General features: G+C 43.4%; 1 protein-coding gene across 1 annotated transcript in view; it reads left to right on the top strand.

Moving 5' to 3' along the window:
• LOC146203264 (uncharacterized) overlaps positions 1–12,986 on the top strand; it is a 173,090-nt gene that overhangs the window by 113,549 nt on the left and 46,555 nt on the right. Inside the window, exon 10 of the mRNA XM_084588635.1 lies at positions 1,743–1,819. Within this exon, the coding sequence (XP_084444761.1) occupies positions 1,743–1,819 (77 nt within the window). The remainder of the gene's footprint in view (positions 1–1,742; positions 1,820–12,986) is intronic.

The raw sequence follows: 12,986 nt of genomic DNA, 5'->3' as shown, positions 1-12,986 counted from the left end.
AAACAAAAGTCGCAGAGCTAGCCATTTCAGCGATGTCTTGTGCAGTGAACCCTGCATAGTAGTTTTGTTTGCACACTTTCTGTTTGCAACAGCATCGGAAAGTTAAAATCTTGTGACTTGCAGTACGCCAAAACCACTACGCAGGGGATAAACAGTTTGTCTCATAGAGATTAGCACGATTGAGATAGCTTTTCAAGGGCATCGCTAGGAGCGTGTAAAGGCATCGCTAGGAGCATGTAAAAGATTGCCACGCTCACATTGTAGCACAAGGGGCTGCTATTTGTTTTCTAAAGTCACTTGTTCTGCTAGCACTGTGGCACGCCGGTGGTTCAGTGTTGATCAAATCCAGAGTGACGCACAAGCGCAGAAATTGGCTCGTGACATCGTGCACAGTGTGACCTGTGGACCATGCCGATTGCTGGCTGATCGCAGAGGCAGATTTATGTTAGGAGAAAATCAATCCTCCTTCACTACGCCCTGCGAGAAATTTTTTCCTAAGTGATAACAAATTTTTAAAATTTTCAGTGGCTAAATTTTTGTGTATCCAAACTTTGTCACAAAAACCATTCGAGAAAAGTGGTGACAAAGGTTTCATCTATAAAGTGTGGCGAAAAAATCTCGATCTTAATGAAATTTTGAGGTATGAACGCACCCCGCATGTTTAGAAGCTTTCAATGAAATAGTTGTTGAACTCTTGTACAAGACGTACCTGAATGTACCAAGTTAGCGCGACCATCATGAAATGCCTCATACGTGTGAGGACGCTCCTTTTTGCACCGCGGAATGATGGAAAAATGAGGGAACACTAACAGTTCCAAAAAAACTTTTCTTATTCAAAGCTTTTTCTTTTTTTTTTTAAGGCCTCATGTTCCGACGCACTATTGAAAAGTTTGGCGATTTCTGGTGACAGCACTGTCAAGACATCCTTTTTGCAATCATAATTGCTGTGATGGGCGCCACGCTCAGGAGTCGCGTTCAGGCATTAGCCTTACTAAATGCAAGAAGTGGAAAACACACATGCAGTAGGCAAAGTTGCAAATGGCAACAAGTTAAATGGTTACGTTGCCTTCGATGGCAACTGGAAAGTGAGTCAGCTCGTCCTGGCTTGTCTTGGTAGTGTGGGTTGGTGAGGTGTGCAGCTGTCACTATCTTTTGGCATTTCATATTACTAAAACTTTGGCCCTGTGAGATGACCATAGGTTTCATAATTGTGGAAGTCATTATTGCCACTGTTTCACGATAAAGCTCAGATAGGATCGTTACACAAAATGCAGAAAAAACAAACATACAAGACACATTGTTCTACTATACGAAACACTCCCAAATTTTTCTTAAAAAAAAAAAAAGTGCCTTATACACCCGCAAGTATGGTACTCCTCCTGAATGTTGACATTTCTGCTCAACAGCTGCCCCAGAATATGGTGCACATTTTTCTGCTCCATAGCTGCTTCACATTGCAGTTTTCCTGCTCCAAAGGTGCTCAGAAATCTGCTTGGGCTGCCCCACCTCTGCATGTCAAATATCCCTGATGTGTATAGCTCTAACTTCCAGTATGGTGTAAACTGCACAGTTTGTTTTATTGAGACGAACACCATGGTCTGATGCAGTTTGCCTACATATTTCATAACTTTTTTTATTGCAGGCCTATTAATTTCACTTTTTTTTTTGTTGTGCATTTTACTGTATTTTATAGCCTTATCGAAGTTATTGTGCTATGTGATTTATTCCATGTATGTTTGCAGATGGCGAGTGGGAAATTGTACAGGAAAAGCCTATCATCTGGTCAGGCCCCCCACTACGTCTTGATCTCAATCCCAAAGTGAGAAACGACTTCTTTCAGCTCTTGTTACAGCATTCAGTCAAACATAAATGAGGTGTTCTTTTTTTTTCTCAAATTTTCATTACCTGGTGTTAGCCTTTGTGTTACAATTAGATGTCACATATTAGAAAATTTAAGTATATTGTTAGCATGATAGCAAAATTAAGACAAGTTACATTAGCATGCCGCAAGCAACTTATCCTTAAAAAGAGTTTTAGTATAGTGTTTCAAAACCGTTAAACGATGTCTACTTTGGTGGTTGCTGCTTTTATCAGTAGTTGCTGCTGCTTTTAAATTGCAAATATATTTGTCAGAGTTTCCTAGAGCCAATTAATGCAGGAATGCCAATTTCTGCAATCAAAATGCCCATGCAATGCCTTGGCAAATAAAATTATGCAATAATAAATGTAAGCCTAGTGGTGCCTTGTAGTTAAAGAAATGTATGGTACAAGCCTCTAAAACAAGTATATAGGTTCCTTTAGATGACATTCAATGCTGGAAACATTTTTTTAATTCAATATAGATTGCGGTATCAAATTTCTGAAATGCATCATCGTTGCAAGCTCTAAACCTATTTCTTTTATGTTCCTACCAGTTGTGCATCATTCTGAGCTGTTGCAGATGGTAGCATAGCATCTACAGTGTTCTGGAAGGGGGTAGTGGGCTCGCTGTGGTATCCCTGCATTGCTCTGCTGTGGCACTCTCTGTGTCACCTTTTCCTGCGCCCGCCAGGGGCGCTGCCGCCTGCTTCACCTGAAAAACTTATCTTGCTTCGTGGCGGCTGCGTGCATTGCACAGCTCCTTTGGATCAACTTTGTCGGCTCTCGACTACATGTGCAACCGCTGTTGTATGCAGAGCAGTATCCCTGTGTACGTTTTCTGTACTTCATGATTTTCTCAATGTTCACTGCGAGTTAGAATACATAGTTGACATAAATTTTACCGTTTTACACCCGGGTGTAGACGCGTGTGTTTTGGGGGAAGCTGTAGTAGAGTTATCTGGAAATTTCGACCACCTGGGGTTTTTGTAACAAAAATTAACGTTGCAATGTACTTGGGTGCCTTGCTTTTCAAGTCCATTGAAAAGCGGCCTCCACTGCCGGAATTTCAAATCCTGGTTGGGTTCAGCATTCAAGCGCCGTAATCACTGAGCCTCTGCAGCGAGATTGGTAGATGCTCTGATGGCTTCGAAGAACTAGCCTAACGCTGATGTGTCTCTTGGTGCATCATGACAATCATATAGAAAGAATTGCGACTCTTGTGTGTCGGGATATGTTGCATGAAAGAGCATTAGGAAAATTAACTTCCGGGGATGCATGAATGCTTTGACCGTGTCTTCTGAAGATGAGAGTATTGGGTCAGCGACTCGATGCAGGGTCATAGGCGGGATTGCATAAGATAGGGGCATAGGCAAGAAGATTGCGAAAGCTTTTGAGGAGTGTCTGCACATGGTGCGCGTTTCTGCCAGTATGTAAATATCTGTATTTTCAAATATTCAGTCTTTCCAGCCTGATTCTTCTGGTGCAAATGCATGTTTTTTTATTTTCTGTATGACCACTATTATTGCGTGCGCCTTAATCGCTTCTTAGTTTTCCATGGCATGTAAGAGCGATGTGGTCCATATAAATAATTGGCTTAACTCGGGAAGCAGCAGTTAATGCTCTGATGTTGAATGCCATGTGTGGTTGGGAAAACGTTCATAACATGCATTCCCGTTGCAGACTGATAGTAGCAAAAAAAAATAAAAAGGTCATGTTTGTTATAGTATAAAACATTTATTTAAGGAAATGGTTTAACAGGTTTAAGGACCTTTGCGACATAGGTCGACGCTGGAGTGGGCCGCCTCCCAATCTGCCCACATTTTACGGGGTATGGCTTGGTTTTCTTGGCCAGCCGATACTGTGGAGTTAAGTCTGCATTTATGCCGTAAAACTTGCATTAAGGGGGGCCACCCCTCTTAGAACCATTTTTCTTTTTATTTATGGCCGAATTTGCACCATATTTGCACCACTTTTGTATTTTTTCATGCTCATTCCAAAACTGCAAACTGTTTTTACCTAATACAGGTAGACTTAAATATATTAGGGAAAACTGATCTTTTGTTTGGAGGAAGCATGGTTAGTAAGCATCAGATCTTGAGAAGATTTTTATCCATAAATAATGTAGAATCACAAAGGACTGCAGTAAGGCATAAATGAGCATTCTAGGATGACGTGGAATAAAGTTGTGGCTTGTCAAACATGCCAAAAAAGAAAAAGAAGCTCATTTTGGTGACTGGGACAAATTATTTATTTTGATAATTTTGGCAAACAAACAATGGTTAAAAAGCATTGTTACTGCAGAACTTATGATTTTGTCTTCCTGGCAAAAAAGCAATTATAGCGATAGCTGCTATAGAAGCCAAGATATTGCTCCTCCAAAATGGTGATTGTATCCAAAATTCATTCTTGAGAAATCGGCGAGGGGATGAGGGGTGGCTGTTCCTGGCCCTACGGGGTTGGGACTGGTAGGTCAACGGCGCTTGCGGTGGGGGCTAGCCTGCCACTGAATTTTTATCTGTTGTAGGCCGTCATTGCACCCGCCACCGCTTAGGTGGTAGACAACGGCTGTTGCGGCGTGCGTCTTTCCCTCCCTCTTCTTTTTTCTCTACTTTCTCTCTTCTGTCCGCTTGAGGCAGTGGAGGTGGCTCAGCTAAAGAACCAGTAGCAGGCCTGTGCATTTTTGTTTCCTTTTTCCTACAGCCACAACAGCAACAAAGCGGTGAAAAATGTTTTTGAATATTTTTTAATTACTAAGGCTAACAGCAACTTGATAAAGTGAGTTTTGACTGGTTTTTTGGTGTGAATTCATCGTTTCCCGTCGAGATAATTGCTCCTGCTACTCAGAAGGAAATTTATTTCAACAAGGTTTGCAATTGCGCATGCCGCACGGGACAGTCTGTTTCGCGATCGCCACTGCCGTCGCGCTACTAACTTTTCCGAGTGCTCGATCTGTCGGGGCCATAATCACCGCTCAGGTATCACTTTTTTGTCTGCATCGTCATAAATACGATTCTCGTACGCGGCGGGAATCGCCTCGAGAAAGAGCACCACCGGCTATGCCCTTATCGGCCCATCGCAGAGTGTCCATGCTTCGTCACTGATTGCAGATACAGTAAAAGCTTGTTAATTCGACTCCCGTTAATTTGGAAAATCGGATAATTCGACCTTCGTGCCTGGTCCCCAGAATTATGTATAGGAGTCTATGGGACGAAACTCTCGTTAATTCGGACAGATTTGACCGCACAACGGATAATTCGGACAACTTCGGGCAGCTACCGAGGCTCGAAAACGAAAATAAGACGAACGCGGCGCAATAGCGATACCCAAAAGCAGCATCGCCATGGACATCAATTAACCAACTTTGCTCGACTTGTGGCTGGATGGGCGCTTTTTCTTGATATTTCACGAGTCGATGTTACTGGCGGTGCCATTTTGTCGTTTTGCTGCTGCCGGTGCGCTACGCTGTTGTATTGAAGACTGCTCGCTTTAGTGCGGCTCATTGCTTCTCTGTTGTGCGCTGGTATCACTGCACTCGCCCCTGATGGCAACACCGGCGAAACGGCCGAAGAGCTACGAGGCCAAGGACTTGGCTACCAAAGTGGAAATTTTGCGGGCCCTTAAGAATGGGCTCTCCCGACAAGAAGCAATGAAAAAATATGACATTAAAAGGAGTACTTTAAGCACATATTTAAAAAATGAAGAACAGATTCTTCAGGTGTTCGAAAGCGAGAAGTTCCAAGCGTCAAGAAAGCGTCTGCGAACAGCAGCTCATCCGGAGTTGGAAGAAGCCTTGCTTCAGTGGGTGGTCAACTTGCGTGATGCAAACCTCCCATTGAGTGGACCCCTCATCATGGCGCAGGCTTAGAGGTTTGCACTGATGATGCATATCGATGGATTCAAAGCGTCAGAAGTGTGGTGTGCGCGCTTTAGAGACAGACATGGTCTCGTTTTCAAGACTGTGTGCGGCGAAAGAGGTGCCGTCAACGAAGATGTTGCCAACAACTGGAAGAACACTCAGCTGCTGGAACATATCGCAGCATATGATCCAAATGACATTTTTAATGCTGATGAAACAGCACTTTTCTTTAAGGCATTGCTTGACAAGACTGTGACAATGAAAGGAGATCCCTGCATCGGAGGATAAAGGAGTAAAGAACGAGTCACCGTTCTTTTAGCCGCAAACATGACAGGGACAGAGCGCTTGCCGCTTGTCGTCATTGGAAAGGCACAAAAGCCATGGTGCTTTAAGAACGTGCCTGCTCTTCCGGTGGAGTACCAGGCTAATAAAAAGGCCTGGATGACATTGGAAATTTTTCGCGGCTGGATACAAAAGTTAGACCGACAGTTTTCCGCGAAGAACCGCAATGTGTTAATTGTCCTTGACAACTGTAGTGCACATAACAGTGCCACCGGACTGAACAACATTGAAGTTGTTTTTTTGCCACCCAACACTACATCGGCCCTCCAACCGATGGACCAAGGTATAATTCAGTATGTGAAGACTAAATACCGCAGGCGCGTGCTGGAACGCATGCTACTGTGCAATGAAGTCGGTAAGCAGTACGACGTGGTCTTCTGAGCGCGGTCAACATTCTTGCCTACGTTTGGAAGAACACGCCTGCGCACGTTATCGCTAACTGTTTTCGACACAGTGGCTTCGTTTTGCCTGAGCCCTGCAATGACACAGTGGCAGAAGTGTCGCCAGACGACAATGCAGATGACTGCCCGGATTTCGGAGGTGTGCTGCCGGATGTGGTGACACTTGCCGATTACATCAGCATTGATGACGGCGTTGCTACAGCCGGCTCTCTGAGGAAGAAATTGTCCGGGACGTACTGCACGGCGAAGATTCGGAGGAGGAAGAGGGGCTACGAGAGGAGCAGCCTCGGCCCCCTCGCACTGCGAAGGAAGCAGCAGAGGCCCTCGTTGTGTTAGAGGAATTTTGTTGGGGCACTGCAGATGGCATGCGCGCTGCTGAGCACCTGGAAGGACTGAGGAAAATAGTATCCGCGCGGGTTTCTGCGGGAAAGCAGACAAGCATCCGTGATTACTTTAAGTAATAAAGGTATGTTGAGATAAAATCGTGCATGTTTCTTTTTTTTTTTTGTTCTTTCGATAATTCGGACATTCGGTTGATTCGGACATATCTTACGGTCCCTAGAAGCCCAAATTAACGAGCTTTTACTGTAACAGGATGCCGCATTGCCGCATCACTGCGCACCTCTTATCTCTACCTTTCTTTGTTTTTTTGGGCAATTATGATGCTCGAACCTTAATTTTCCACGTTTTACGCCGTGGTTGTGACAACGGAATTTCTCTAAACTAGCTAGACCAAACTACGTGACCTTTTCAAAATGGCACCAGGCCGCAAGCAGTCGATGCCGGCAGCCAACCAAAAGTGGCCATTTGGGTCACATGCTTTCGGAGCCCAATAGCAGCCTGTGTTCTTTTGTTTTCCACTTTGGGCATCCGCTCACGGACGCGAGTTGTGACATGGGAATAGCCTGAATCACGCCATTTCGAACGAGACCAAAATAATTCCGGTGGAGATCTTATTTTTCGATCTGCGGCCGATCAAAATTAGGCGTGGTTTGACCTCAATTTAAAGGGCCAAGCATTCAGATTCGCAACTTTGGAACGCTATAACGTGCGAAATAGGCGGCGTTTTTGAACCAAAATTTGCAGATAGTTGCGGAAACGTCTCAGGACCACGAAAATGAAGAAATGAAAAATCAAATTTTTTAGACCGATTTTTGGCCGCAAAGCCGTGTCCCCCCTTTTAATCTGAATAGGAGCGTCTGCCAATAGCATGCAGTCTAGTTGGGCTCTTTTTAAACTTATGACGTGACGCTCCTAACTGTGATTTTATCCAGTCCTTTAGCAGGTCCCGGAAACGTTTGTCTCGCTAAGCGGTCGTGTTTAACTTCTACTCAATAATATTCGAACAATGGAAACACAGTCACTATGATCGTGACATTATCGAAACACAGTCTATCGGCACCGTTCACGCTGTGTAGGTGAGCTCTCCGCAAACTCGTCCATGTCTACGATGGAAAACAGTGCCTGTAGGTCTCCCATAACAGTGTTAATTCTTTTTTACTGGACGTACTAAGATAGAGCAAAAGAACCATATAGCGCATTACACTTCACAAATATTGCATTTCATAGGCAAAATGCAGCAATGCGCGATGCCCGCCCTACTTTGCTGCACTGTCCAGCTTCAGGTGACGTAGAGTTATTATATAGGCTTTGCCAGAATTGCGCGAAGGTGCCGCATAAGCAAACAAGTTGTGTAGCAAAGCCATACGTCATCTTTGCAGGAGACACGCAGCCATTCTGGAAAGCAGTCGAGAAACAAATACTTTGGCTGTCCTAATCAAAATAAGTTACCGTCGCTACAGCTCGCACACAGTGTGGACGCCTTACCCATGACGAAAGATGCAATGTAACCGCTGTGCCTGTCGGGCTGGCTTGATGGTGCTACACGGTTGCTTGGTGGCGAAAGAAAAGGAACGCAGAACTTTTGCAAAGCTTATATTTTAACTCTAAGGTGACGCTGTGAACAGCGCCATCTGTTGGGGTCGACATGAAGTGCACCAAGCGTAGCCGCTATGTGAGCACACTAGAAATATTCTAGAACACTATAATAGCAGCTAATAGAGGCTCCATTAGGCTTTGGGGGTTTATCAAAAGTTTATCTCCAAAACTGTGTTGAATTACCGGCACAATTTGGTCATATATATATATATATATATATATATATATATATATATATATATATATATATATATATATATATATATATATATACATACACATATATATATGCTTCGATGCAAAATAAACTATAGGCCTAGCGACAACCACAGAGTAGCGCACGGCTTAGCTCTATTTGCCCCACACACTCTGTTGGACATGGGCGCTCACGGGTGGCACTACTGCGGAAAGCTAGTGGCATCCGGTGCTGTGAATATTGCGAACTTCTCTCCTACTTTCATGATGCGGCAGGGAACAGACCTTTTTCGACGTTGTGCTCAATGACACGCCAAGCAAACACTGTTGAGACGTGACGATGCTGCCGTATGTGGTTGCTGCGCTGCTAGACAATTGAGGCTGCATAGAAGCGCTGTCGGACAGGCACTGAGACACTGCCTATTATGTGTTGGCCTTAAAACGTGATTTCGTGTGATAAATGCACGCTGCTCTGAATCGGACTAGCTCGACCGTGCACTCTTCACACTCGGACACTGGTGACCCCGCTCCGTACATAGGTACTGCCATTTTCTCGGTTACGATGCAAATCAGTCGCAAAGCTAGGTTTGCAGTTACCGAGGTGAGCAGTGTAAGTATATAGCATAAACTTGGTCGGTTTAGCATTAATCAAGCTAGCGAAAAGGGCGGTCAAGCATGCCTGTGTGACATCGCGATGCATTTTTAGTCAAAACCATGTATTCAGATGCACAAATAAACTGATTATTAGTTTGGGGTAATTGTGCTTGCAATAAAATTGCATTTTAAGGTATTTTTGAAAAAAAAAAATTTCTACAGAGGGCTGCAGCATCTGTATCAGCACTGGCATCATTTCAAAATGACACTTGTTTTTTGCCGCGTGACAGCAAGCACCAGAAGTGTCGTTCTTCCTATGTAAGCGCACTTCGTGAAATGTCACTAAACTTGCTCGTGTGGCAGGGGTATAAGTGATTTATTAGAGGGACAAGCAACTGGATATTAAAAAGGAAAACTTAATTCCCAAGGTGCTTGTTTCTACAGCAGTTTTTTTGTAAGTCCTCTAGAATATTTTTACTGAGAACTTTTCACCCCGTTGGAAAGGCCTTTTATGTATCGCAATACTGCAAACCATGATCAGCAAGCATTGTGGTAATTGTACACCAGCAAAAGTTAAGAACTAAAATCTAATACAGTTTCAGCTGCAAGACAGTAGTTAGGCAGGTTTAGTGTAGCGCAACGGATACACTGATAATGGCAAGGTTCAACTGCAAAATGTTGCTTTAGCTTGAGGCAATTTGCAGTGTTAAATTAAAACAGTAAATTCCTATTTTTTTTATATTGTGCTTGATTCTTGCTTTATTTCCACTATAATCTCGTGACATGTTCTTGTCAGTTTCCATTTCCTTCAAGTCTGAAGCTGTTCGTAACCAAAGGCAAACATTGATCCATGCAAGAGGTAAATCATGCACTGTATATTTACAGTGCAGTCCACTTATATTGAGAAAATAAGAAAATCTAATCATTTTATCCGATTATAGTTATATCTGGCTTGTTCGTTTTTCCAGAAATACATGAACACAGGAGCATACAAAAAAAAATTTGCTTACTGTGAAGCACAAAATCGAAACCTGCCAGCGCATGATGTTGGTTGCTTCACTCTTTGCACAGCTGAAAAACACATTTGGGCTGCTTCTAGAATGAAATAAACACATGCGAATATCGCATCACACCACGCCAGAGCTTGACTGCATTGAGAAAAACACAGTGAGTTGTCATCAGACGAGACCAAATCCTCTGCACTACGCCACCAGCTGCCGAATGTTTTGCCCACCAGGTCAAACCACGTGGCGGACGCCCCCTTCGCTCCTTCTCCGATACGTCATGCGTGACGCAGGCCAGGAGAGGTCTATTGCTTCAGAGCATCATTGGGATATGTGATCAAAGAATTAAGAAATAATTAAAAGAATGGAAAATGTTGCCTGATGTAAACAGAGCTTTTTTATTACATTCACACCCCATATCCAAACATTGAAATTGCAGAAAGAATATGAGAAGACATTGATCGCTTGTTTATTTTTTTTTCTCGCTGTTTGATTACAGCAGCATAATAATTTTCTCGCAGTTTTGCTTTACAGTTTAATACCATGACGAACACTTTTGTTCGTCATACGGAGCTTTAAACAGAACTGCAGAGGTTACAGGAAGGCAGATGTAGTTCCAGATGCAGATGTCGTGGCGATTGTAAGCACTGTGTGGTTGTAGTGTGTGTCATCAACGAAAACGGGCATGCATTTTGTACCTCTGTACCTCAAGCGTTGGGAAAGCCAATGGGCAGTGGTGGTACTCAGTGACAAAGCTTCCTAAGTGAGGCTGTTAGAGATGATTTTTTTACTGTTGCTACTGTCTATCGTCTGAGACAAGAAATTCTTGAGCAGCTTGAGCAGTCGGTGCAAGAAAAGTTTGGCACGGAACTATAGAACTAAGTTCTTGCTCTGCGTACTCGGTATTATGGGCCTCCACACACCGAGAGTTCAACTTTTTCAGCACCTTAAGAACTAATTTACAGATAATTATGCTTATCCAAATCTGTAATTGGAAGTTTTGAATGTATTTTGCCTTTAAGGTTCCGAATAGACACCGCATTAGAAGACCGATTCAGGGAGCCCACGAGTATTTTTTTTTAATTTCGCCTCCAATGAAATGTAGCTAAAATTCGATGCTACGGCTGCGCAACTTTGTTGCTTTTCTGGACGTTACATCCTTTGAAAGAAGGGCAATACCACTTTATTCTGCACAGCATTCTACACAGCACACAGCAAATTCTACACAGCAAATTTTACTGTGTGGAGCGCATACTTAGGAGAGGGCTCAAACCAGCATGCGGCTGTCCCGATTCAGAAGTTTATACCGTTTCTTCCGCTCAACAGGCAATCGTCTGATTTTAACACCTTGGGGTCTGTATGCCGTTGACCCCCATAAGAAAACTAATTTCAGTTACATTACTCTCTTGCAGCTGCTATCCTTCTCTCATCATTTTTCCCAGGTTCTCCCTAGCAAGTGGTACTTGGGTCCCCTTCGCGCAGTCTTTCTCGCCGCCCCTGCGCTTATTTTTATTCTTGTTCACATCCGTAGTAGATGAAGCATCGCATGAGACCACTGAAGCCACTAAATGAATAAATCATACTCAATGGGATATAAAAAACGCGAATGCAAAAGGAACACAGTGGCTGCAACAAACACGGCGTCTGCTTCTGGGCCGCCTCTGGGCTGCCTCTGGCACCATATGTCTCGGCAAACTCCATTGCAGGGTGCCTTTAGTCACTCCACGAATCAGCAATTCACATAGGTGCAGTCTGGCTAGTGTTGCTGGTTTTTTTGTGACCTCATTGTCATAGCAGTTCTTCTGGAAGGCTGTTCAAGCTGCCGTCATTACAGATGCTCACTGTAGCTGGCAGCAATTCAAAATGTCCAATGTTTTCTTTGTTTTAAGAAAAACGAAGTAGGCTTGATGGCTGTGTTGATAAACTGTGCACTGCTCAGTGGATAGACTTGTATGAATCTATTATTTGCAGGTGGAGGCACAAATGGAAAGGGCTTTTTAAATTCATTCTTAAAAAAAAATGCTTCTGCAGGCCTCTTATTGAACATCATGATAAACAAGAAGTTAAAGTAGCCTAGTTTGCTGTTGAGCTGCCAAACTGCCTTAGGCTACAGCCCTTGCCCAAAATATGGAATTTCTTTTGCAAATTTCAAGGTGCCATGTTGATAGGCATGGAAAACATTGTGCACGGATTTAAAAGCAGAATGACAGATTGGGACACTGTGTGAACAACCTTATGCTTTTCATCAATTGTGCCAGTGTGACTTGTGGAACAGTGGGAACATCAGTGTTGGTGACCAACATGCTGATGATAAGGACAGTGTATAGAGCTGGTGCTCATGAAGCCCACATTAGGATGTTTAGGAAAAAAAAGATGCAGCCGACAGTGAAGCTGGTTAGTTTGGCACGTTGTTACAAGTTCCCCGTGTGCAATATTTTTCATTACAAGACTATCTCAGACGAAATAGTCCAGAGTTATAGTTTAATCATCTACCACTTGAGAAGAAACCGTGAAGTGACATATATTGCTGATGATTGGCAATGTCCATACAGTGTGACGCTTGCATCTGGATTACTATACTTTACCTTGCATCTATCCTAATATTGGACTCATTTCATGGCTACTCCTGCGAAATAAATTCTTTTGAAGCAGGAGAGGTACAGCAAAAGGGTACCTAGTCAGTTAGACTATTCATTTGTGGAGGGCTGCATTTGTGCTCCAGTCATGAGACGTTATGCGTGATGCAGCACTCTACACTGATAGGTATGTAGAAATTTTGCTTTGGAATCTGAGGCA

This window comes from Amblyomma maculatum, chromosome 1 (genome assembly GCF_055883805.1).
Source record: "Amblyomma maculatum isolate TAMU_Amacu chromosome 1, ASM5588380v1, whole genome shotgun sequence".
NCBI lineage: Eukaryota > Metazoa > Arthropoda > Arachnida > Ixodida > Ixodidae > Amblyomma > Amblyomma maculatum.
Note: the sequence above shows the minus strand (reverse complement) of the source record. Positions and strands in the feature narration are given on the sequence as shown.